At 42.2% G+C, this 22503-nt stretch overlaps 1 protein-coding gene and 1 long non-coding RNA gene across 5 annotated transcripts in view; one reads left to right on the top strand and one right to left on the bottom strand.

The window, feature by feature from the left end:
- Positions 1-13577, bottom strand: part of LOC140740454 (anillin-like) — a 73077-nt gene extending 59500 nt beyond the window's left edge. For 3 of the 4 annotated variants that reach the window (XM_073069616.1, XM_073069618.1, XM_073069620.1), the window contains exons 1-5: positions 13460-13577; positions 7619-7732; positions 5023-5199; positions 4264-4367; positions 466-529 (exon numbers count right to left, since the gene is read on the bottom strand). In XM_073069616.1, coding sequence (XP_072925717.1) covers positions 466-529; positions 4264-4367; positions 5023-5199; positions 7619-7700 — 427 coding nt within the window. In that variant the 5' untranslated portion in view covers positions 7701-7732; positions 13460-13577. The remainder of the gene's footprint in view (positions 1-465; positions 530-4263; positions 4368-5022; positions 5200-7618; positions 7733-13459) is intronic. The other variant, XM_073069617.1, reaches the window with a different exon arrangement.
- A 2435-nt stretch (positions 13578-16012) lies between these two features.
- Positions 16013-22288, top strand: LOC140740453 (uncharacterized). Its single transcript, XR_012101864.1, has 3 exons — positions 16013-16439; positions 20267-20401; positions 21721-22288. It is a non-coding gene; the product is annotated as an uncharacterized lncRNA (long non-coding RNA).
- Positions 22289-22503: the final 215 nt, after the last annotated feature.

Genomic DNA, 22503 nt, shown 5'->3' with positions numbered 1-22503 from the left:
AATAAATCAGCCTTTAGGCTACAGTCGGTCAACAATTGGAACAATTTTAAAGAATACAGTTAAAGGATAAAGTGAGAATAATGAAGCATGTCAAAGACCCTGCCCCGATGAAAGCTACAATTATTACTAAGCAACACAGCGGCTTAATTATTGAAATACATACGTTTGTGTTTCATATGCATAGAAAGGTAAAATATTGACTGACGCTAAATAATACCGGATGTACCTGTTCCAACTTATGTACAAATCCAACTTAAAGACAGACTCAGGAAGGGGACTCGGTCATAACCCGGGGACTGCTTGTTAAACCCAGGGTAAGGGTAGAAATTGTTAAAGTTTTTGTGTTAAAGATCCCTGCTGATATTTATGTGAAGCTCACTTCTAACAACTGTAACACCAAGTCGCTTGTGACAGTAGTACAAAATATCACCAGGCATGATAGAAAGGCAAAAGCACAACACTTACTTGAGATTAATGATGGTTTCACCTCTGTACAAAGAATGCTGTCATCTTCATTATCCTTTCTGCACTACATAAAAAACAGGTTTAAAATATGGTTATTTAATATGGCTCATTTGGCAATTTGTAACCAACAGATGCTAAAGCATCACAAAGCAATCCCCCCCCCCCCCCAAATGTATGAATCCAGAGGATTTACTACCTATCCCAGTAAAAAGACAAGGCCTCAAGGTTTATACATCAGGAATTTGCTTGTTTTGTTGCTAATATACACAACTGCAGATAGCATTAATATTTTAGTGCCTCTGTTGTAGCTTTTCACTCCCATAATTGAGATTAATCTGACCCCTACACAAAGCTTTAAGGCTATTTAATCAGAGGTAGGGATATTAGACGATTTTAAAAAAGAAAGGCTGTTACAGTGCATAGAGTAGAAGAAAATTTAGGAGCAAAATTCAGCATTAGCTGAAGGCAGTTCCTAATGGTGGATTGGAGTTAAAATAAACCAAGGGACAGTCAACCTGTCAAAACTGGAAGAGGAGTGTCAATAAGGTCTATAGTTCAGAGTTTAGAGGTAGAGGGGAATTTGAAAATACATGAAGATTTTGAATACTAGACTGGAACAATACAAGATGCTCCGAGATGGAGAAGTGCCAGAATAAAAGTATAATTTAATTTAGCAAATAATAGCCGTGATGGTATAGCCAGGGCAAGTGACATGAATAGCTTATGTACTAATGAGGAGAACTGACTGATACAAATATATGGTTACAGTACAAAGACATTGGCCCATTGCGTCACTGCCAGCTCCTAACCACTTCCTTTCATATAATTATCTAGCTTTCTTTGGAAAGGAATTGAATTTGCCTACATTACAAATCCTTGTAGTGAATTTCACATCCTAAACACGGTCATATTAGACATCATTATCCATTACTCATCTGATCTCTTTGACACCTTAAACTCTTGACCAGATGAGAATAATTTTTGCATTGATGATTTGTAGTTCTACCAAATCAGAGACAGATTGGGTGGTTAAGTTGTGTCACAACAATAACCTTGCACACAACAGGTGTAAGACTAAGGAACTGATTGTAGACTTCCGGATGGGAAAGTCAGTAGAACACAATAGTCCTTATTGAGGGGTCAACAGTGGTAAGGGCGAGTAGTTTCAAGTTCCTAAATGTCAATATAGATAACTTATTGATCTCAAAGGAAACTACAGTGTACAGAGATATAAATATTAAAAGTAGAAAGAATAAAAAATGTCACAACAGTATAACATCACTTCCCCAGCTATAGATTGATTCATTATAGAGCTTAATGGCCGAGGGCAAGAATGACCTCATACAGCACTCTTTGGAGCAGTGCAGTTGTCTTAATCTATTAAGTGCTCGCCAAAGTGATATGCAGAGGGTGAGAAACATTGTCCAGAATTGTCAAGATTTTCCATAGGGTTACAGTGTGTCCAGTTTGACTCCTATAACAGAGCCAGCCTTTCTAATCAGTTCTTTTTTTGAGCCTGTTGGCATCACCCATGTTGATGCCATTGCCCCAGCACACCACCACATAGAAGATTGTACTGGTGACAACAGATTGGTAAAATATGTGAAGGAGAGGCATGCATACTCCAAAGGGCCAATCTGTGAAGATCTATCCTGAGCCAAACATATTGATGTAGTTACAAAGAAGGCACACCAATGAGTGACTATTCTTCATTAGGAGTTTGACAGATTTGGTATATCAAAGGCTCTCACAAATTTCTATAGATGTACCACGAAGCGTATTCTAATTGGGCGCATCACTGCTTTGCATGGAGGCACCAATGCACAGGTCCGAAAAAAAAAAGATATTTATAAACTCAGCCAGCACTAGCCTCCCCATCAAGGACATACTCAACATGTGATGCCTCAAGAAGGCAGCATCCATCAAGGATCCTCAACTTCCAGGACATGCTTTCTTTTCATTATTAGGGAGGCCTGAAGACACTCATTTTAGGAACAGTTTCTTCTCCTCCACCATCAGAATTCTGAACAGACCATGAATACTACCTCACTTTTTGCACTATCTTTTTATACTGATTGTAACTTTAAATTATCGCACTGTACTGCTACCACAAAATAATTCATGACATCAGTGATCTGATAATAAATCAGATCCTGATCTTACAGCCTCATACTTCAAGAACCACTCCAGTTTCTACAATTCACCTCCATAACTATGGGCCTATGGGATGCCAGGCTTCATTAACGGGGGATTGAGTTCAAGAGTAGAGAGGTCATGTTGCAACTCTACAAATCTCTGGTGAGACCGCACTTAGAGTATTGTGTTCAATTCTGGTCACCTCATTATAGGAAGGATGTGGAAGCTATAGAGAGGGTGCAGAGGAGATTTACCAGGATGTTGCCTGGTTTGGAGAACAAGTCATATGAAGCATGGTTAGCAGAGCTGGGACTTTTCTCTTTGGAGAGTAGAAGCGTGAGAGGGGACTTGATAGAGTCTACAAAATTATGAGAGGCATAGATAGGGTGGATAGTCAGCACCTGTTTCCCAGGGCATCAAAAGCAAACACCAGAGGGCATATGTACAAAATTAAGGGAGGGAAGTTTAGGGGAGACATCGGGGGGTAAGTTTAAAAAAAAACCAGAGGGTTGTGAGTGCCTGGAATGACTTGCCAGGGATAGTGGTGGAGGCCAAAACATTAGGGGTATTTAAGAGCCTCTTGGACAGGCACATGGATGAAAGAAAAATGGAGGGTTATGGGTAGTGTGGGTTTAATCCCTTTTTAAAAAAAAGTACTACCGTAGATTCCGTACTACAGAGCGCACCTGATTAAAAGCCGCAGGCTCTAATTTTAGAAAGAAAATCGATTTTGTACTTGTACAAGCCGCACCGGATTTTAAGCCGCAGGTGTCCCACGTTGTAATATGAGATATTTACACAGAAAGATATTACACGTGAGGATTTTTTAACTTTTAATTAAATCCGTATGGTAACATAAACAAATACATATTGCAAATGCTTTTTTTCGAACCGTGCCTGTAACACGGCTACTTTTAAATATACATACGTATCGGTAACACACAAATTACGTTGCGTATACTTTTTTACTGAACAGTGCACGAACAACATTCCAATATCTCCTAACGACTGGTAAAAAAATATATACTGCAGCCTACCAGGAAAAGTTATTGATCGCCTTTAACTTAAAAGCAGCATTCTCGCGCGGGTCTAATGCGCTCGCCCCCACCTTTCCGTTTATCGCAAACCGGTATTTTCCCACAAGACGCGGCGAAACCGGATGTGACGTCATAGCATCCCGGGATGTAGTACAGAAAACAAATATACTTAAAACACTTCTAACTTTAACCAGAAAATACTAACAAATGAATTACTAAGCGAAAATATTATAAACTAAATAACTGCCATAAAGGCAGCACAATGCTTTTCTTCAAGTGTTTTCCATGTTGATGAGGGTGAGTACAAATGACTGATTTACAATAATTTAATTGTGAAAGTGCGCTTGATTTATCATACAATTTCATTGGACCTCTGTGAACTACTCATCAATTTTATTGGTCTACTGTTACGAGGCAAAATGTTTTTGGCGGCATGAAAAAAAACCATGCATTAGCTGCACCGTAGTAAAGGCCGCAGTGTTCAAAGCTGTTCAAAGCGTGGGAAAAAAGCAGCGGCTTATAATCCGGCATCTACGGTATATGGGTCGGTACAACATGGAGGGCTGAATGGCCTGTACTGTGCTGTAGTGTTCTATGGTTCTAACTCATGGTTAAATTGACTTACCTTCTTAATAGGTGGCCTGGCAAGTTCATTATTCCAAGAGCTGGTCGCTTCTAGAGAAACCAATCCATTTTTTGTGTCTGAAGATAACAGTGCATTAGAGAAGTCTAAAGAAATGGTGAATGTTACTGCAATCATCCAATACCAGCTTCCCTTCCTCAGCTCCAGCAAACAACCATTAGAATAACATGATAATTTAAGTGACTAAAGTTTAAGTCGCCAGCTTGCAGATTATGTACTGCTTAATGCAACAAGTCAAATAATGAATACAAGGCTTAGCTGGAAATATGATGCGGTTCTACAAAATAGAACTGAAGAATAGACAATCCCTACATTTAACCCAAAATGAGCAAGCACACATAAAACCCAAACAAGCAAGGTGGTTGATTCCACTTGATAGCATCATGTTCTGAGAGAAGCATACAATAAATCCATTGCTCACATGGAAATCAGTCTACTGGCCTTGGCCTTTGGCCAGGCAAAGGACTAAATTCTTTTAAATCCATACCAGTTAGGAGAGGGATGTGCTATACTGACTACAGAACTATACACAGCCACACTATATAGCAAATTAAAAAATAGTTGTATATTTCCAACAGAATAGTTTGCAAAATCCATACCAGTTAGGAGAGGGATGTGCTATACTGACTACAGAACTATACATAGCCACACTATATAGCAAATTAAAAAATAGTTGTATATTTCCAACAGAATAGTTTGCAAAGTATAATAGGTTTTTAAAAAAAATGTCACAAGTCATACCATGAGAACACAATTCTTTCTTCTGTTCAGCCAGTCTCTGGAGTCGTGATTTTACTGAGGGAACGATGGGAGTATCTGGCTTGATCTCTTGCTCACAGACTCGAAATTTTGATCCCAAAGGATTTATATTTTCTATCTCTTCATCCAAGGACTGAAACTTTTGCTTCTTCAGAGGATCTAGTAACAATGCAGTTTCAATTGAGTTGGAGCAAAATAAAAGAGGGCTTAAAAAATAAAAAACAGAATTCCATTCTCAAATCAGATCAAGTATGCAAATTACCACAGAACTACAAAAAGATCTTGGCACTAGCATTGCTTCATAAGATACATCTGTAGCTCATTTTCATCAACAAATTGCCACTTAATATTACAGGTACTAATTTGGAAAATTCAAAGCTTCACTGGGAAGAAGTTTGCAAAAGCAAGCAAGTTGCAGACAATTGGCAATGCCTATTGTATCATTAAGTGCCCATTAGCAGAGCAGATCTTCCATAAGATAGTAGGACATTCAATCACAGTGGCTTCTATGAGGTCAACAAAGAATGCTACTGTCCTTACTAAAAGTGCAAGATCCTGCTTGACATCAACTTCTCAAAGTACTGCAGGTCGACCCATCAGCAAGTCGCTCATTGACAGAGAAACTGAAGGAGCGGGACTTAGTGTATGCTGTGCTGCTGTTTGCATAGGAGGTTTCAGAGGAGTCTATGCACGAAGGAGGTATGCAGTCTAATAGTGACCATCTTAGTTGCTTTTCTTGTGAACAAGATCCTTTTGGACATCATTAACGTGGAGTGCTTCAGGTCCAATTCACTGATTTATTGGTGGTTGGCGAGGTAGTTGGGTGGCCTCAATCACAGCGAGGATTGGGCCTCAAGCCACAGTGTTGCTGGTTTACAGCCACCAGGGGGTGGTGTGGATAGGCTTCCAGGTTGGAGTCAGTGCTGCTCCCCGTATTCATTCAGCAAAAGACAAGCTGTATTATAGTCAACTGCATATTTCTGTGGCATTAATGGTCTCCAGATCGGGACCTTTTTTTTGCTTGACTGCATTTTACTGATATCTTGCATGTGCTTGCTAACTTATGTGTTATGCGTGACTTGGGTATTTTACCCAAGGTAAAGGTATTTTACACCCTGGCCCTGGAGTAACACTATCTGATGCATGGTTGAATGACAATTGAATTGAATGTGGAATGTGTATTAGATGCATGCCCAACTAATATTATTGCAATATAATGCAGATAAGAACTGCATGACAGTGCCAGTGGATTTTCACTGTATGGCACAGGATTATTTTGCTCAGATATAGGCTCTATTCTTATGTACCCAGCTCTTTACTAATAGTTCCACACTTCTTACATAGTTAAATTCCTCCTTACAGATATGTTCAAGCTAGATCAGTGTAATTTCATTTCTTCCTCTATTGCCACTACCCTTCAGCCATCTTAAAACAGATGCTCCCCAGTTCCCAACATGTCTGCTGTTGGATCCGATATCCTTCCAAAAAAAATGGACTTGCCCATCGAATATCCTCAACACTCTGCTCAGTGACAGCAATCACTATCTGGCTTCTAGATAGAAATGGAGTACCTGACTATAGGAATGCAGTGAAACAGTGTCAAATGTTTCAGTGTAGCGCTAAGTTTTGATTTTGTACTCCATTGGTTTAAATTGTGGTCCTACCACCTTTGAAGATTTATGAACATATGCAGTTCAGTGCCTGTACCTCACAGCTAATGAGAACAGGAGTGGTGTAATTGGGGAGAGTAGGGCATGTGGAGCTAGCATTGGGGTTGGATAGTTGTAATCTTACACAAATTTTAAGAGCTAGCAGGGTTCCTGAAGTCAAGTCAAGTCATTTTTATTGTCATTTCGACCATAACTGCTGGTACAGTACATAGTAAAAATGAAGGAGACCTATGTTGACATACCTCATCACTTCCAGGAAGTGTACATGAAATTCACCAAATTTCTCCCCCCTCCACCCCACCAAAATAAATTACATTCTTCAGTTAAGAATTTTATGTCTTCTCCTTGGAGACAACCAACAGCAGGTACTAAGCACCCATGAAGGTAATAACAGGTCTATTTATGACTGCAACATGTAGCTCAACAAGTTCTTAAAAAGGCAATCTTAAATTAAGCTTGGAACAGGATTAAAATATGAAAAAATACCTTAAGCAGCCATACAGCAAAGTACAGACCTTTCACTCCACAATGATATGCTAACCTTACAATTTACTCCAAGATCAATCCAACCCTTCCCTCCTATTTAGCCCTCTATTTTTCTATCATCTAAAGACTTCCTTAAATGTCTCTAATCTATCCCCCTCTACCACCACCTTAGGTACTTTTTGAGCACTTAAGTTTAAAAAGATGTAGCAAAATCACATTTAATTTCTGGATTTTAATGCAACTTATCATGTCAATAGATGGAAATAACTTTATATATTGTAACTTGAGAAGTACATAACAAATTAGTAGAATTCACCCCACCTGATTTTACACCGTAAAAGTAGGATGTGAGACACACAAAGATAGATAAATATTTTTTTTTAAAAAGTAAAAAAGGTTGCTTGAAACTTAACCAAACTCACCATTTTCATTATCGGCAGGAGACTGTCTCAGGCGCTTCAAAGGACTGCGCAACATTGCTTCCACAGTGCACAGAGATGACATTTTTGCTTTGTACCACAAGTTCAATATAGTGCCTACAATGAAAAAGGAGAATTGACCAAATAAATAATGCAGTTTACTACATTTCTAGAAGTTTATGAGAACACATACTGCCAAGTACAGACCTTTCAGCCTACAACATTGTGCTAACCTTACAATTTACTTCAAGATCAACTCAACCCTCAACTCAACTCTATATAGCCCTCCATTGTCTATCATCCCAAGACTTTCTTAAAATGTTTCTAATGTTACGAACCCCGTAACTGGGTATCATACCAGCAAAGATAGGAGTATCCGTTGAAGTCTGATGATACTATTTTTAACAGTATTTATTAGTAAAAATACAGAAAAATAATATCAATGCAAATATACAGATAATAAACGACATCAATACTAAACCTAAAAGTGCGGGTATAATAATAATCAATAAGAAATAAGCTCTATCGTTGTCTAGGGGATAATGAATTGTCCGATGGAAATATAAAGTTCAGCTCATGCAGGCTGCGGTAGTTGTTGATCACTGTGGGGAGTGGGGGGAGAGGAAGACTTGCCAACTTTCCTTTTACGACCGTTCCGTGGAGGACTCGTCACCCAGGCAAGGGTGGACACACACAGAAGCCCCCACCGGTCTCGTAGCGTCTCTCCTGGTGCATCTGAGGGTGTTCCCCAGACCCTACTTTTATCCCCACTCACGGGGTCTCAGATGTTAATCAGGTTGGGATGATGCAATCCCTCAACCAGACTACTCTGGTTGCCCCCCCGAGGGGTTTCAATGAATAGAACAGTACTCAATACACGATTCCTTCTCCAAGAGACAATAGCAGTAATCTCTCTCTTTGTCAATAGGAGACATTCCAACCTGTACTGTGCCTCTCGCGCATAAATTTGTATGAGCTGTTTATCTCTCTCATTTCCTTTGATAACAGCATCGGAATAGTAGCGATTTGCGATTCTCCAAGGGGGGGGGGGGGGGCATTGGTGATTCCATACCCTTCTGCCCATCAGAGTTGCTCCTCATTCGTAACACCCCCATCCTTCTAAGAATTTTTACCACGGGGAAAAATTAACTAATACAGAGTCTTACAGAATTTCAGAATATAACACAATACAAAAGAGTTTTTCACTACAGAGTAATACAGTTATACATTCAATTTAGCATCTAAACATTTAGCGATTACATTGTCACTTCCTTTAATATCTTAATATCTTGTACCTAATAAAATTCCTGTAGCATCAGACTCCAATTTAATAACCACCTATTTTTATTCCTTTTCTTCAGCAAAAGGAAACTAAAGAGTTGTCATCTTAAGTATATAATACAAATGTGAACCAATACGTGTGATTATTCTGTAGTACGGTACAAAAGTTTATGCAAATACTAATCTTTATTTTACTTTTAAACTTAACAGTCAATCTTCCATGGTGTTGTCTTTATTATTTACATGCTTTGTCGAAATCCCTCAAAACCAGATTCTGTTATTTAAAGTGGCATTTCATCAACCTTCGCCCCTTTTCCACTTAACTCTCACGTGGTTAGCTTGCTCACCAGTGTGGAATAGGCTTTTGCATACTCCTTTCGTAGGAGTTATTTTATCAACAATGTTTTCCAAATTTAGCCCATCTTCTGAACTTCCACACAATTCTTTATTTTTAAGCAAGTCATTAGTTTTATCTTCAGGACCCTTCATTCTATTAGTTTTCAGTTTAATATCTGCAAGTGGTCCCTCTTTGTCCAAACAACATTTCAAATTCTGCCTCTTCACAGCACACCCTTGAATAACATTAGCGAGTGAGGTACCTTTACATTCCAAATCAAACTGTAATTGATTCGCAGGCACCTTGTTAACAAGTCATTGTTCCTTCAGCCTGGTTACTGCTTCTAACACCAATCCAGACTTTAAATTTTCTTCATTCAACTGAGGAACTACACTTTTCCCTTCTCCTTCAATAATAATATCCACATCACCACCTTTTATCTCCTCACTAACTTTTAACACACCTTCGAACACAAACAACTGGGAATTCTCACTTCCCACTAGTACCAAGGTTAACCCTTTCTTCACTGAACCAAGTCCATCTGACCCACAAGGACTGCATTCCTTTTTAACTGAATCAGATACCTCAGACTTTTCCTGAGTTTCATTACTAGGTTCAGTACCATGTGCATCCACATCTTGAACACACTTTGTAACAACGCCACCCACTGATCTCTGCGCCACTTCTGATTCACTGCCACCTTTTCAAAATGCAAGAAATAGCTATCAACATCCGTCTCCTCAAACAGAGGTACTAACCTAAACTCCTTACTAACATAAAACCTCTCCTCTTGGTCTGCCCCTTGGACCCTTCTCTCTTGCTTTAACTTCTCCATGTCCAGCTCATGCGGCCTCTGTTTCTCCTTCTCCCTTTCCTCTGCTTCCAGCTCTTTTAACCTAATTTCATGCTCCCTCTTCTTTTCTTCCGCGTCTAGCCTCAATTTTTCCAACTCTAACTGAAAAATGGTAACTTTTCAGGGGTAGGTTCCACTACCTCAGCCGAAAACACCTCCTTATTAACAGAATACTGAGCTATGGCCCTCTGTATCTCCCACTTTTTCATTGACGACTTCACCTCTGTGAGTTTTAATCTTTTCGCAATATTTACCAAGTCCGACTTTGTGGCATCCTCTAGCGCCTCCGGAGTCAGGTTTTTTGTAAATTCGTCTACGTCCATATTTGCAGGTTTCCCGTCTGGTTACCCGCGCAACCAGATCCAAGTCTGGACTTAAAAGCCCGATTCCCTGACCCTCCAATTTGGTATCAAGGTATGGAGACAAGGCCCCAAGTTGTTACGAACCCCGTAACTGGGTATCTTACCAGCAAAGATAGGAGTATCTGTTGAAGTCTGATGATACTATTTTTAACAGTATTTATTAGTAGAAATACACAAAAACTAATATCAATGCAAAGATACAGATAATATACAACATCAATACTAAACCTAAAAGTGCGGGTATAATAATAATCAATAAGAAATAAGCTCTATCGTTGTCTGGGGATAATGAATTGTCCAATGGAAAAATAAAGTTCAGTTCATGCAGGCTGCGGTAGTTGGAGGGGGAGGGGGAGGGGGAGGGGGAGGGGGAGGGGGAGGGGGAGGGGGAGGGGGAGGGGGAGGGGGAGGGGGAGGGGGAGGGGGAGGGGGAGGGGGAGGGGGAGGGGGAGGGGGAGGGGGAGGGGGAGGGGGAGGGGGAGAGAAACGTGCCGACTTTCCTTTTACGATCTTGACCCGTCCCCGTCCTTTAGCTAGACCGTCCTGTGGAGGATTCGTCACCCAGGCAAGGGTGGACACACACACACAAGCCCCCACCGGTCTCGTAGCGTCTCTCCTGGTGCGTCTGAGGGGTGTTCCCCAGATCCTACTTTTATCCACACTCACGGGGTCTCAGATGTCAATCAGGTTGGGATGATGCAATCCCTCAACCAGACCACTCTGGTTGCCCCAAGGGGTTTCAATGAATAGAACAGTACTCATTACACGATTCCTTCTCCAAGAGACAATAGCAGTAATCTCCCTCTTTGTCAATAGGAGACATTCCAACCTGTACTGTGCCTTCTCTCATAAATTTGTATGAGCTGTTTATCTCTCTCATTTCCTTTGATAACAGCATCGGAATAGTAGTGATTTGCGATTCTCCGGGGGGGGGGAGGGGGGGGCATTGGAGATTCCGTACCCTTCTGCCCATCAGAGTTGCTCCTCATTCGTAACACTAATCACTGTCTATCACCACCCCTGGCAGTATGTACTGTAAAAAGAAACATCTCACCCTAAAATCATGCCCCTTCGTGTTAGCCATTTCCACCCTGGGAAAAGTCTCTAGCTGTCCACCCGATCTTTTCATGTATACATTTCAAATGCCAGATACAAAAATGAGTAGGGAAATAACACTGATTATCTAAAGTACAACTCAGCTGGCAATATTAGTCTCAGATTTAAAATCACCTGTTCTTTTTTTAAAAAAAGGCACATTAGTCCAAGGATTTGTTAATAGTATGGATACCAATCACTCCTCCAGATACAGTAATGGAGTCTTGAATGACAGTCCCTCAGAAAGCGGCACATATTCTTCAGCAAGTGGGCATTGTTTTGTCCCAGTCTACGATACTTGGCCACGTGCTGGACTTTACTGAATATTCCTTGTAATCTAAGACCAGCAGATGCTAGACAGGTTAAAGTGTATAAACAAAGTTATATGTTGACCTCAATGAAAACTTTTAAGAACAGCCTATAATGCAGAGGTCCAGACCAGAATTGTTAGGGATGAATCTTAACAAATATTCAGTGTAGAAACAATTTGGACAGGGTTACATGACACCAAGTATACACTAAGGATACATTCACCGCATTACAGGCCCTTCGGCTCACAATGTTGTGCCGACCATGTAAGCTACTTTAGAAACTGCCTAGAATTTCCCTAGCACATAGCCCTCTATTTTTCTAATCTCCATGTATCTTTGTGTTTGCTAGAAAGTTTTGGAGATGAAACATTCTGCAAAGGAATGAGTTTAGTTGAGAACCCATCCCCTCAGATTCACCTTTCCTGTAGGTCCAAGGATGGTCCTTGCCCACTAATGACAGATTAACTTGTCAAAGAACGTTTCTATTCACCCAAATCAAAAAATGGCCACTTCTAGTACATAAACACCTTCAGATTTCACCATTGACCTACAGTGAGTATTATCTGCAAAACTAGTGTTAAATTTGATCTGTCAAACTTGCAACTTTAAAAAAAAAAATAAAAGCACAGAGCTCTTGAAACATGATGTTACACAACCCCAAAACATGAAGATATCACCTAATTTTCTTACAAGATGTATTCCCTCTGTGGAATTACCAGACTTCTGTGCACAAAGGCAACAATTCATGATTTTTGGCCAGATCAGAACATTACAGACTCCCAAGAGCAACATATTTAGAAAAAAAACAGACCTTTCATCATTCACTAGACTGTGCATCCAACTTTTAAGTACTTTTTCTGCAACAAAGTACTTACAGTGCTCATCTTAAAACTTTACATTCCTACTTCCTGTGAGATAATACTTTTACTAGTTGGCTGATGACACTATATGAACGTATCACTAAATTGCTACCTGCGCCGCTCGGCGGTAATGGCATACAGAATACCTTAACATCACACCCAGCTCCCCACCCCCCCCCCCCCCCCACCAGAAGAAAAATTTATTTTGCAAATCAATTCGGGATATGCACTTGAAATGTAATACCACAGATAATTAATTGTAAATGTTACTTGAGCCAGGCCGAGTAGACGCGGGAGCCATATTCCGAGATAGTCGCCTCTGCTTCTATCCATCTCAGTGTAGATGGAACATTCGGACACAGACAAGCTCCCTGCGCTAAAAAGCCAGAAGATTCAGGAGGGTGGAGGAAGGTGCAAGAGCGGACAGCCGCCCGTGCCCGGTGGACAAGAGCCGCGAAGTTTCTCTATTGCAAACAGGAGAGACATATTTCAGCCCCTAGACACGGCATTTCTCAGCTTGGGGGCTATTGCAGTAAAAGCCTCCTGTTTCTCACTGTCTCACACACGCGAGATGCGGAGGGAAGCTCGCCTCAAGATTACACTTACCAGAGTACACGCACTTCACCTGAGCCACCCTAGGATGCAAAGACCGCGATATAACAGTTGAATGGGGCTGCACCGGGCAGCTTGAGGAGCTCGCTAGCTAACCCGAGTACACTGACAGTAACTCCCGGCCAGCACCTACCTTAAATCCGAGCGAGGACTCCTCTTTCTCCACCACCACTCCCAAATCCAGCCGCTGAGTCCACACCAACTGCCTTTCCTCCTGTTTAAATTCCGGCGCGCGTTGTCGCGCATGCGCCTTATCCAAGGATCGTTGCCAAACGCCCGACAAAGAGAGCATGGGTGCGGCAAGATGGGCGGGCGTCCGAGGCACACTTTGCATGCGGCGGCTTCTCTGGCTGTACCGCCCCCTCCGTGAGCGAGTATTATAACTTCACCCCTTGTCGCGTGTCTGTATCTGGAAGTGCATTGTTTTTATGGGCAGCCCGAGCGCATCGGCGGCAATTCCGGGTCGCACCTGCCTTAAATCTGAAAGAGAACTTCTACTACGCCGTCATCATTCCCAGATCCACCCGCTGAGTCCGCCCCAATCGCTTCACCTCTTGTTTAAATTCCGGCGCTAAAACTCCATGAATTTAGCAAATACAGTTTATTTAAATATACTTTTTCAGTTAAGTTTTGTGGGTTTTAATGTATCCTGTCACTTCAGTTTTCCAGACCATTCTCTGTCTTTTGGAATGCAGATGAAGTCCAATATAAACTCAAGGAACATCTCATCTTCAGTTTAGCCTCATTCTTGCCTCAGGACTTTAACACAGAATTCAACAACTTCACATAAGGTTTCGTTCAAGTTTGTACAGAAAGTGGCCAGTTCCAACAAATTAGAGATTAGCCTGAAACATTATCTTTTTGTCTAGCTGCCCTGGTGCTGCCTACTTACTTACTTATTGCCCACTACATCATTGGCACTTAGGACAGCAATGAAGGTCCTCTGTCTCTCTCTGTCCTTAGCCATCTTCTCTGTTGTGCCCAGGGGTGGTTCAGGGTCCTCATTTCTCCCTCTGTAGTACGGCACCAAGTTGTCTGTGGTCACCCATGGTTCCGCCACCTGTCAGGGGTGCAATGAACTGCTGTCTTGACAATGGAGTTGGCCTCTTCTCATCACATGCTTACTCATGATGACCACAGCACCTCTTGATGAAGGTGCTGCCTAGTCTGCTGTGTATTCCTAGCATTCTCTATAATGATTTCAGATATCTAGTTCCTGCAGTATTTTATTAACCATATAACAATTACAGCACAGAAACAGGCCATCTCAGCCCTTCTAGTCCGTGCTGAACACTTACTAGAATTGTCCCTAGTCCCACCCACCTGCACTCACTCCATTCCTTTCCTGTCCATATACCTATCCAATTTTTTTTAAATGACAAAATCAAACCTGCCTCTACCACTTCTACTGGAAGCTCGTTCCACACAGCTACCACTCTCTGAGTAAAGAAGTTCCCACTCATGTTACCCCTAAACTTTTGCCCCCTCTCAACTCATGTCCTCTTGTTTGAATCTCCCCTACATCTCAATGGAAAAAGCCTATCCACGTCAATTCTATCTATCCCCTTCATAATTTTAAATACCTCTATTGAGTCCCTCCTCAACCTTCTACACTCCAAAGAATAGAAACCTAACTTGTTCAATCTTTCCCTGTAACTTAGGTGCTGAAACCCAGGTAACATTCTAGTAAATCTTCTCTGTACTCTATTTTGTTGACATCTTTCCTATAATTCAGTGACCAGAACTGTACACAATACTCCAAATTTGGCCTTTGTACAATTTTAACATTACATCCCAACTCCTATACTCCAGTTATCTTCCAGCTTCAACCATTTAATATCTCTCCTATTTCCTTGTCTTCACATCTCCATCAGGCAGTTCATCTGTGATTAACAACTCTTCACAAGTGCATCCATCTGCCAGCATCTCCGCCATCATCCAACCCCTCTTGTTCTGCACCCTATCGCAGACATTCCTTCTGCTCTCACCACCTTTCTTCTAGCCACACTTAGAATATGTCTTCTCAATGAAGCATTAACTGTCTCTCATTTTGAACGGATGCGTCTGACCTACTGGTTCCAACATCATATTTTTAAATTATTTTCTATGTCCAGAATCTGCACTTGTTTGCTTGTTCACTTTTGGTGGATTCATTTTAAAATGAAGTTTCAAGAGTAGACTCTTGAAATAATAAACAGTAAATCTGGGAGAGACGTAAATAGGAGGGGATAAATGAAGTCTGTAAAGAGAAAGAAAATGAGTGCTGGAAATGTGGGAGACAAGTCGGGAATAACTGAAATTATTTAATTAATCATGGATGAACAAACTATATCCTGTGAAGGAATCCAACAAACACGTTGAGCAAAGTTCACGCCCGGATGGAATCACGTGTTTCATCTGGAAGTGCATCGACGATTTTGTCCCCCACAAGTCGGTCAGGATCTTTCCGAACCAGAAATCCTGGATCAATAGTTCCGTGTGAGCGGCACTTACCGCACGACACATAACTTTTTTAAATTAAAAATATACTTTATTCAAAAATAAAATTATATACAATAACCATTCAAAGACTTTCAATTCTTTACAGTTGGTACCATTACTGTCTTTACATTTTCAAAGTTCAAAAGTTTTGCCATCTACGTGGCACTTTGTTCTTTCAGGGGGTATACCCCCAACCCCCCTACCCCTCAACTCCCACGGGAGAAGAACTCTAGACTGTGGTCCTTCCCCACCGGGCCCTTGCGGTGGCTACACCGAGTTCGAGTGCGACACAGAACTTACGTTGCCAGCAATCAGCACAATCAGCAGGAGCTCAAAAGCAGCTACGATCTGCACAGAACTATCAATACTATGAAACAATAATACAGGGACAAGACTGCACACGACTTGTGGCGAGGAATGCATACTAGCGCAGACTTCAAAGCCACCAACATCACGGCCTCTCTCCCAGATGAGCTTAATCGCTTTTACGCTTGATTTGATGTGACTAACTCTGAGCCTCCGAGGAAAGCCACCACTACAACCTGCAACCTGGTCGTCTCTGAGGCTGAGGTATGCAGATTTTTCCAACGAGCGGACAGTCGCGAGGCTGCGGGACTGGACAGCATCCCAGGGTGAGTACTCAGGATGTGCGCGACAGAACTAGCAAGTGTGTTTACAGACATTTTTAAGTACCGCCCTGCTTCAAATTATCCACCATTGTTCCTGTACCAAAAAAGACCAAAGTAACGTCTGAACGACTGGCGTCCTGTCGCACTCGCCTCAATAATAAGCAAATGCTTTGAGAGGTTGGTCAAGGACTACATCTGTGGCAGGCTGCCACCCAAACTGGGCCCTCTACAATTCGCCTACCGACACAACCAATCGACGGATGATGCAATAGCCACTGCTCCACGTACTGTCCCTACACATCTGGAGAAGAAGGATGCTTATGTGAGAATGCTGTTCTTGGACTACAGTTCAGCCTTGACCCTGCCGTGGGCAGCTGGTTCCTGGACTTCCTGTCAGATCGCTGGTGGGCTCCCTCACCTTCACCCCTCTTACACTCAACACAGGAGCCCATCAGGGCTGTGTACTAAGTCCCCTCCTTTACTCCCTGTATACCCATGACTGTGTCACCACCCACAGCTCTAATCTGCTAATTAAATTTGCCAACGACATTACATTAATTGGCCTAATCTCAAACAATAATGAGGTGGCCTACAGGGAAGAAGTCATCTCTCTGACACAGTGGTGTCAAGAAAACAACCTTTCCCTCAATGTCGCAAAAACAAAGGAGCTGGTTGTGGACTACAGGAGGAATGCAGATGGGCTAACCCCTACTGACATCAATGGATCTGGGGTTGAGAGGGTAAACAGCTTTAAATTCCTTGGCATCCACATCACCAAGGACCTCATATGGTCTGAACAAACCAGCTGTGTGGCAACAAAGGCACAACAGCGCCTCTTTCACCTCAGTCAGATGAGGAAGTTTGGTATGGGCCCCCCAAATCTTAAGAACATTCTACAGTGGCACAATTGAGAGCATCCTGACTGGCTGCATCACTGCCTGGCATGGGAACTGTACCTCCCTTAATCGTAGGCTTCTGCAGAGAGTGGTACGGACAGCACAGCACATCTGTAGTTGTGAACTTCCCATGATTCAGGACATTTACAAAGACAGGTGTGAAAAAGGGATCATTGGGGACCCGAGTCACCCCCAACCACAATCTATTCCAGCTGCTACCATCCAGGAAGCAGTACCATAGCATAAAAGCCAGGACCAACAGGCTCTGGGACAGCTTCTGTCATGGTCCTGGCTGGCATTCCCCACCTTTTCCCTGTCCTCCCTAATTGGTCCTTAATCCCCACACTTGATTCCCAATCTTTCCCAATTCCTCTCAATCACCAGCACCTGGTTTCCATTAGCTACCAGAGGCTAAGACTCCAACAGCTGCAGTCAGCCCTTGCCAGATTGTTGGGGGGGGGGGGGAAGAGAGAGAGAGAGAGAGAGAGAGGAGAGGGGGGGAGGGAGAGGGGGGGAGGGGGAGGGGGGGGAGGGAGAGGGGGGGAGGGAGAGGGGGGGAGGGGGAGGGGAGGGGGAGGGGGGGGGGGGAGGGGGAGGGGGGGGGGGAGGGGGAGGGGAGGGGGGGGGGGGGGAGGGGAGGGGGAGGGGGGAGGGGGGGGAGGGGAGGGGGGGGAGGGGGAGGGGGGGGGGGGAGGGGAGGGGGAGGGGAGGGGGAGGGGGGGAGGGGGAGGGAGAGGGGGGGAGGGGGAGGGAGAGGGGGGGAGGGAGAGGGGGGGAGGAACGGGGGGTGAGAGGGGGGGAGGGAGAGGGGGAGGTGGGAGAGGGAGAGGGGGAAGGGGAGGGAGGGAGAGAGAGAGAGAGAGAGAGACCTTGCTCCAAGTCATCAACACCGTATCGCTTTGTAAACCACGTCTCCCAGGTCCTGACTCAGATTCTACACTCGCTACAGAGATTCTGCCTCCTGATCCTGCTTGAGTCCTGCACTTGGGTTTGTTTTCCTACCATGCCCCTGTCACAGCTTCTTCCACCAGGCCATCAGACTGATTAACTCATGCTGATTTGAGTATATTTCTCTGTTGCATTGACTGTTCTATTTATTATAAATTACTATGATTGCACATTTAAATAGAGATGTAATGTAAAGATTGTTACTCATGTATGTGAAGGATGTAAGAAATAAAGTCAATTCCAGTATCAAGAAATTACAGAACAAGTAAGAAGATGAGAAAAAATCTGTCAAAGAAAACTGACTAACTTGTTCTACACTCTGTGCCACTACTTAGTCCAACGGATGGGCAACAGATTTGCTGCCTGCATGACATAATGTCTTCCTTAATCAAGGTGTTACGTGGTCTTCAAAATTGTGCTATGATCTTGAAAGGGAAGAACATATCAGCAAGTGTAAAAGAAATTGGGGATAATTTGAGGCAAATCGAAGAGTTACCACTAAGCCAGGATCAACTATGATTTTAAAGGACATTAGGTTCCCAGGATGAGGAAATGGTACGTAAGGATGGGTAGCCTTTATTTCCACACATAGTGGGGAGGTATAGGGAGAATGTTCAGTTTTCCTAAAGAGCAACTTGAGTGAAAGGAAAATTAAGAAATAAGATCAGCTTGACTAAACTAGAACAAATTGTTTTCTTTCTGTTCTTTCCTCATTTTGTTTATCCAGGAGATGATTTGGTGGAATGAAGAAACATAATGATAAGAACAATGATACACCTTGACAATGGAATTGGTTAATGATTGTGTTCTCATTTACATTCTGTAATTTACACAAAACTGTGTATGGTGTGTATTCAGACAATTAATGATGGCAGTGGTCAGGGTGTGTGACTATAGTTATGTCATCACAATTAGTGATGTTAGCTGATTGATGCCAAGTTCAGTGACTCAATATTAAGACACAGTATTTACATGCGGCTGCAGATATAGTGATTCCTAAACAATGGTAACATCACATCTTTCCTCAACACGATCTGATTCAAGAGCAAAGGAGGAATCTTAATTATGTGGTGCAAAGAGACTACAGATCTGGATGTATTGCAAGACCAAACCAGATACTGTCAAACATCCCAGGAGTAACAATTGATATTTCAAGGTGGGGCTTATGTTGTTAGCTTTATTCAGTATGAAGAACTGATGAAAAATTGCCATGAGATCCAAGATTTGTATTTTATTCTATATGCTTCTTCCTATAGATGCTGCCTGGCCTGCTGCATTCTACCAGCATTTTGTGTGTGTTGTTTGAATTTCCAGCATCTGCAGATTTCCTTGTTTGCATTTTATCTACTCACTTTCTCCTATTACATTAGCATTGTGACAATAGCATTTCCTCTGCTGGCATCCAGTTCTCAGTCAGAAAAATTTTCTTATGAGATACAACTGATACAACCAGCCACACATATACAAGGTAGAAACCCTTTTTATTGATGAGAGGTTCCAGCTCATTAAGAGTGTCCTCACAGGCATCGGAGTCAATGGCTGCCTGTACTCATAGGAGGCTAATAATTCTGGCAAATTCCAGTGTTTATTCCCCCATTGAAATATGTATGGATTAAATTATTTCTCTGAGAATGGGTGATTACTCTGAAATTGAAGTGAGCACTTCCACTGGGAGATACGGCAGAGATATGGTGCTGGTTGGAAAGACTATTTTCAGCCTTTCTGTATTTATATTTCTTCTAATGTTCTTCTGGTTCTTTTCTCATCTACTGTCATGTAATAACAAATTCTTCGATAACTTTACCCATACTCTTACTACTCATTAGATCAAAATTCACTTATCAATTACCTCTGTGTTCTTTAGCCTACAATGGTTCCTTGTTTGGCAACACCTCCAATTTAAAGTGCCTGACCTTGTATATATATCCTTCCATGTTCTTAACTTTCCCATCTCTGTAACTTTCTTTACTGCTACAACCTTCCTAGGTTCCTCAGCTGTTCCATCTACAGATTCCTGAACTTCAAAAGTTGTAGTTATCATCACTGGTGATCCTGCCATCAGCTCTTCAAATCCTAAGCTCTGGAATTCCCTTTCTGAACATCCTCACCCTTCTCATGCAGGTAGGTATATGTGTATATACACTGTGTAAACTCTACAAATAAAAAAGTAATACAAGCAATAGAAATAATATAATTTGTTCAGAATCAGATTTATTATCATTGACATATGTGAAATTTTTGTTTTGTGGCAGGACAATGCAAAGACATAAAAATCTATAAATTATATAAAAAGTGAAAAATAAAAAGTAACAGTGAAGTTCATGGGTTTTTGGAGCATTCAGAAATCTGATGGCAGAGAAGCTGTTCCTAAATCATTGAATATGGGTCTTCAGGCCCATTGGTGGTAGTGGGAAGAGGGAATGACCCAGATGGTGAGGGCCTTCTTAAAGCACCGCCTCTTGAATATATCCTTGATAGTGAGAAGCGTTTAGCCTATGATGGAGTTGGCTAAGACTGTAACCCTCTGCAGCCTCTTGTCATTCTGTGCCATGCAGTATCCATGCCAGGCTGTGATGCAGCCAGTCAGAATGTGCTATGTCATACATCTATAGAAATTTTCAAGAGGGTTTGGTGCCATACCAACTCTACTTAAACTCTTAATGAATTAGAGGCACTGGCATGCCTTCTTTGCAATTGTATCAGTGTTGACCCAGACAGATCCTCTGACACCAGCCACTTGAATCTTCTCATCCTTTCACTACTGACCCCTCAATGAGGGTCTGTGTATTTTCTGTCTTTCCCTTCCTGAATTCTACAATAATTTCCTTGGTCTTATTGATGTTGAGTGTGAGGTTGTTGCGCCACTACTAGCTGTAAAAGAAATTGTCAGCTAAATGAAAAAACATAAAAAATATTGTGTATTTTAATAAGCTTAGCAGCTTTAACACTTGACTAACTGCAATATCAATATTTACCTCTGGATAACTCTAACTCTTATCAAGCTCCTGGTGATCATTCAGAAATCATTCCCATCTGTAGAGAAGCTCATCCTGTCTGCATATTTGTTATATATTGTCCAGGTTTGCCTTGAACCCTTATTTTGTTGCACAATATGCATATATAAGTTTGCTAATGACACCACTATTGTTGGCAGAATCAGAGGTGTAACGAAGGAGGGAAATTGAAAATTTGGTTGAATGGTGTCACAACAATTATTGACTCAGTGTCAGCAAAGCAGAAGAGCTGATTATTGACTGAATGGGAGGTCCCTGAGTGAGTCCTCATCAGGGGATTGAGGTGGTGAGGGCCAGTGACTTTAAATTCCTTGGCATTATTATAAGAGAATATCAATCCTGGGACCAGCACCAAAGTGCTTCCACTTCCTTTGAAGTTTGTGTAGTTTTGGCATATCATCTAAAACTTTGACAAATGTCTTACAGATGCACAATGGAAAGTATCCTACTTGGTTGCATCACAATCTGGTATGAAAACACCAATGCCAAGGAAAGGAAAAGTCTACAGAAGGTATTGGATACATCTAGTCTATCACAGGTAAAACCCTCCCCATCACTGAGCACATTTACAAGGAGCACTGCCTCAAGAAAGCAGCATCCATCACCAAGGACCCTCCACCCACCCACCATCCAGGCCTTGCTGTTTTTTCATTACTGCAGTTGGATAGGAGGTACGGGAGCCTTAGGTCCCACACCACCAGGTTCAGGAAAATTTATTATTTCTACAACTATCAGGCACCTGAACCAACGTGGATAACTTCACTCACTTCAACTCTGAACTGATTCCACAACCTACACACTCACTTTCAAGGAGTCTGCAATTCATGTTCTCAAAATTTTTTATTTGCAAAATTTGTGTTCTTTTGCATATTGATTGGTTGTTAGTCTTTGTTTATGTAGGTCTGACACGGTGGTAAGCAGCACAGGGGCGCCGCAGGGAACCGTACTCTCTCCGGTCCTGTTCACCCTGTACACATCAGACTTCCAATATAACTCGGAGTCCTGCCATGTGCAGAAGTTCGCTGATGACACGGCCATAGTGGGGTGTGTCAGGAATGGACAGGAGGAGGAGTATAGGAAACTGATACAGGACTTTGTGATATGGTGCAACTCAAACTACCTGCGTCTCAATATCACCAAGACCAAGGAGATGGTGGTGGACTTTAGGAGACCTAGGCCTCATATGGAGCCAGTGATCATTAATGGAGA

This window comes from Hemitrygon akajei, chromosome 17, assembly GCF_048418815.1.
Source record: "Hemitrygon akajei chromosome 17, sHemAka1.3, whole genome shotgun sequence".
Taxonomy (NCBI): domain Eukaryota; kingdom Metazoa; phylum Chordata; class Chondrichthyes; order Myliobatiformes; family Dasyatidae; genus Hemitrygon; species Hemitrygon akajei.
The sequence above is the reverse complement of the archived record's forward strand: the minus strand, read 5'-3'. Positions and strand labels throughout refer to the sequence as shown.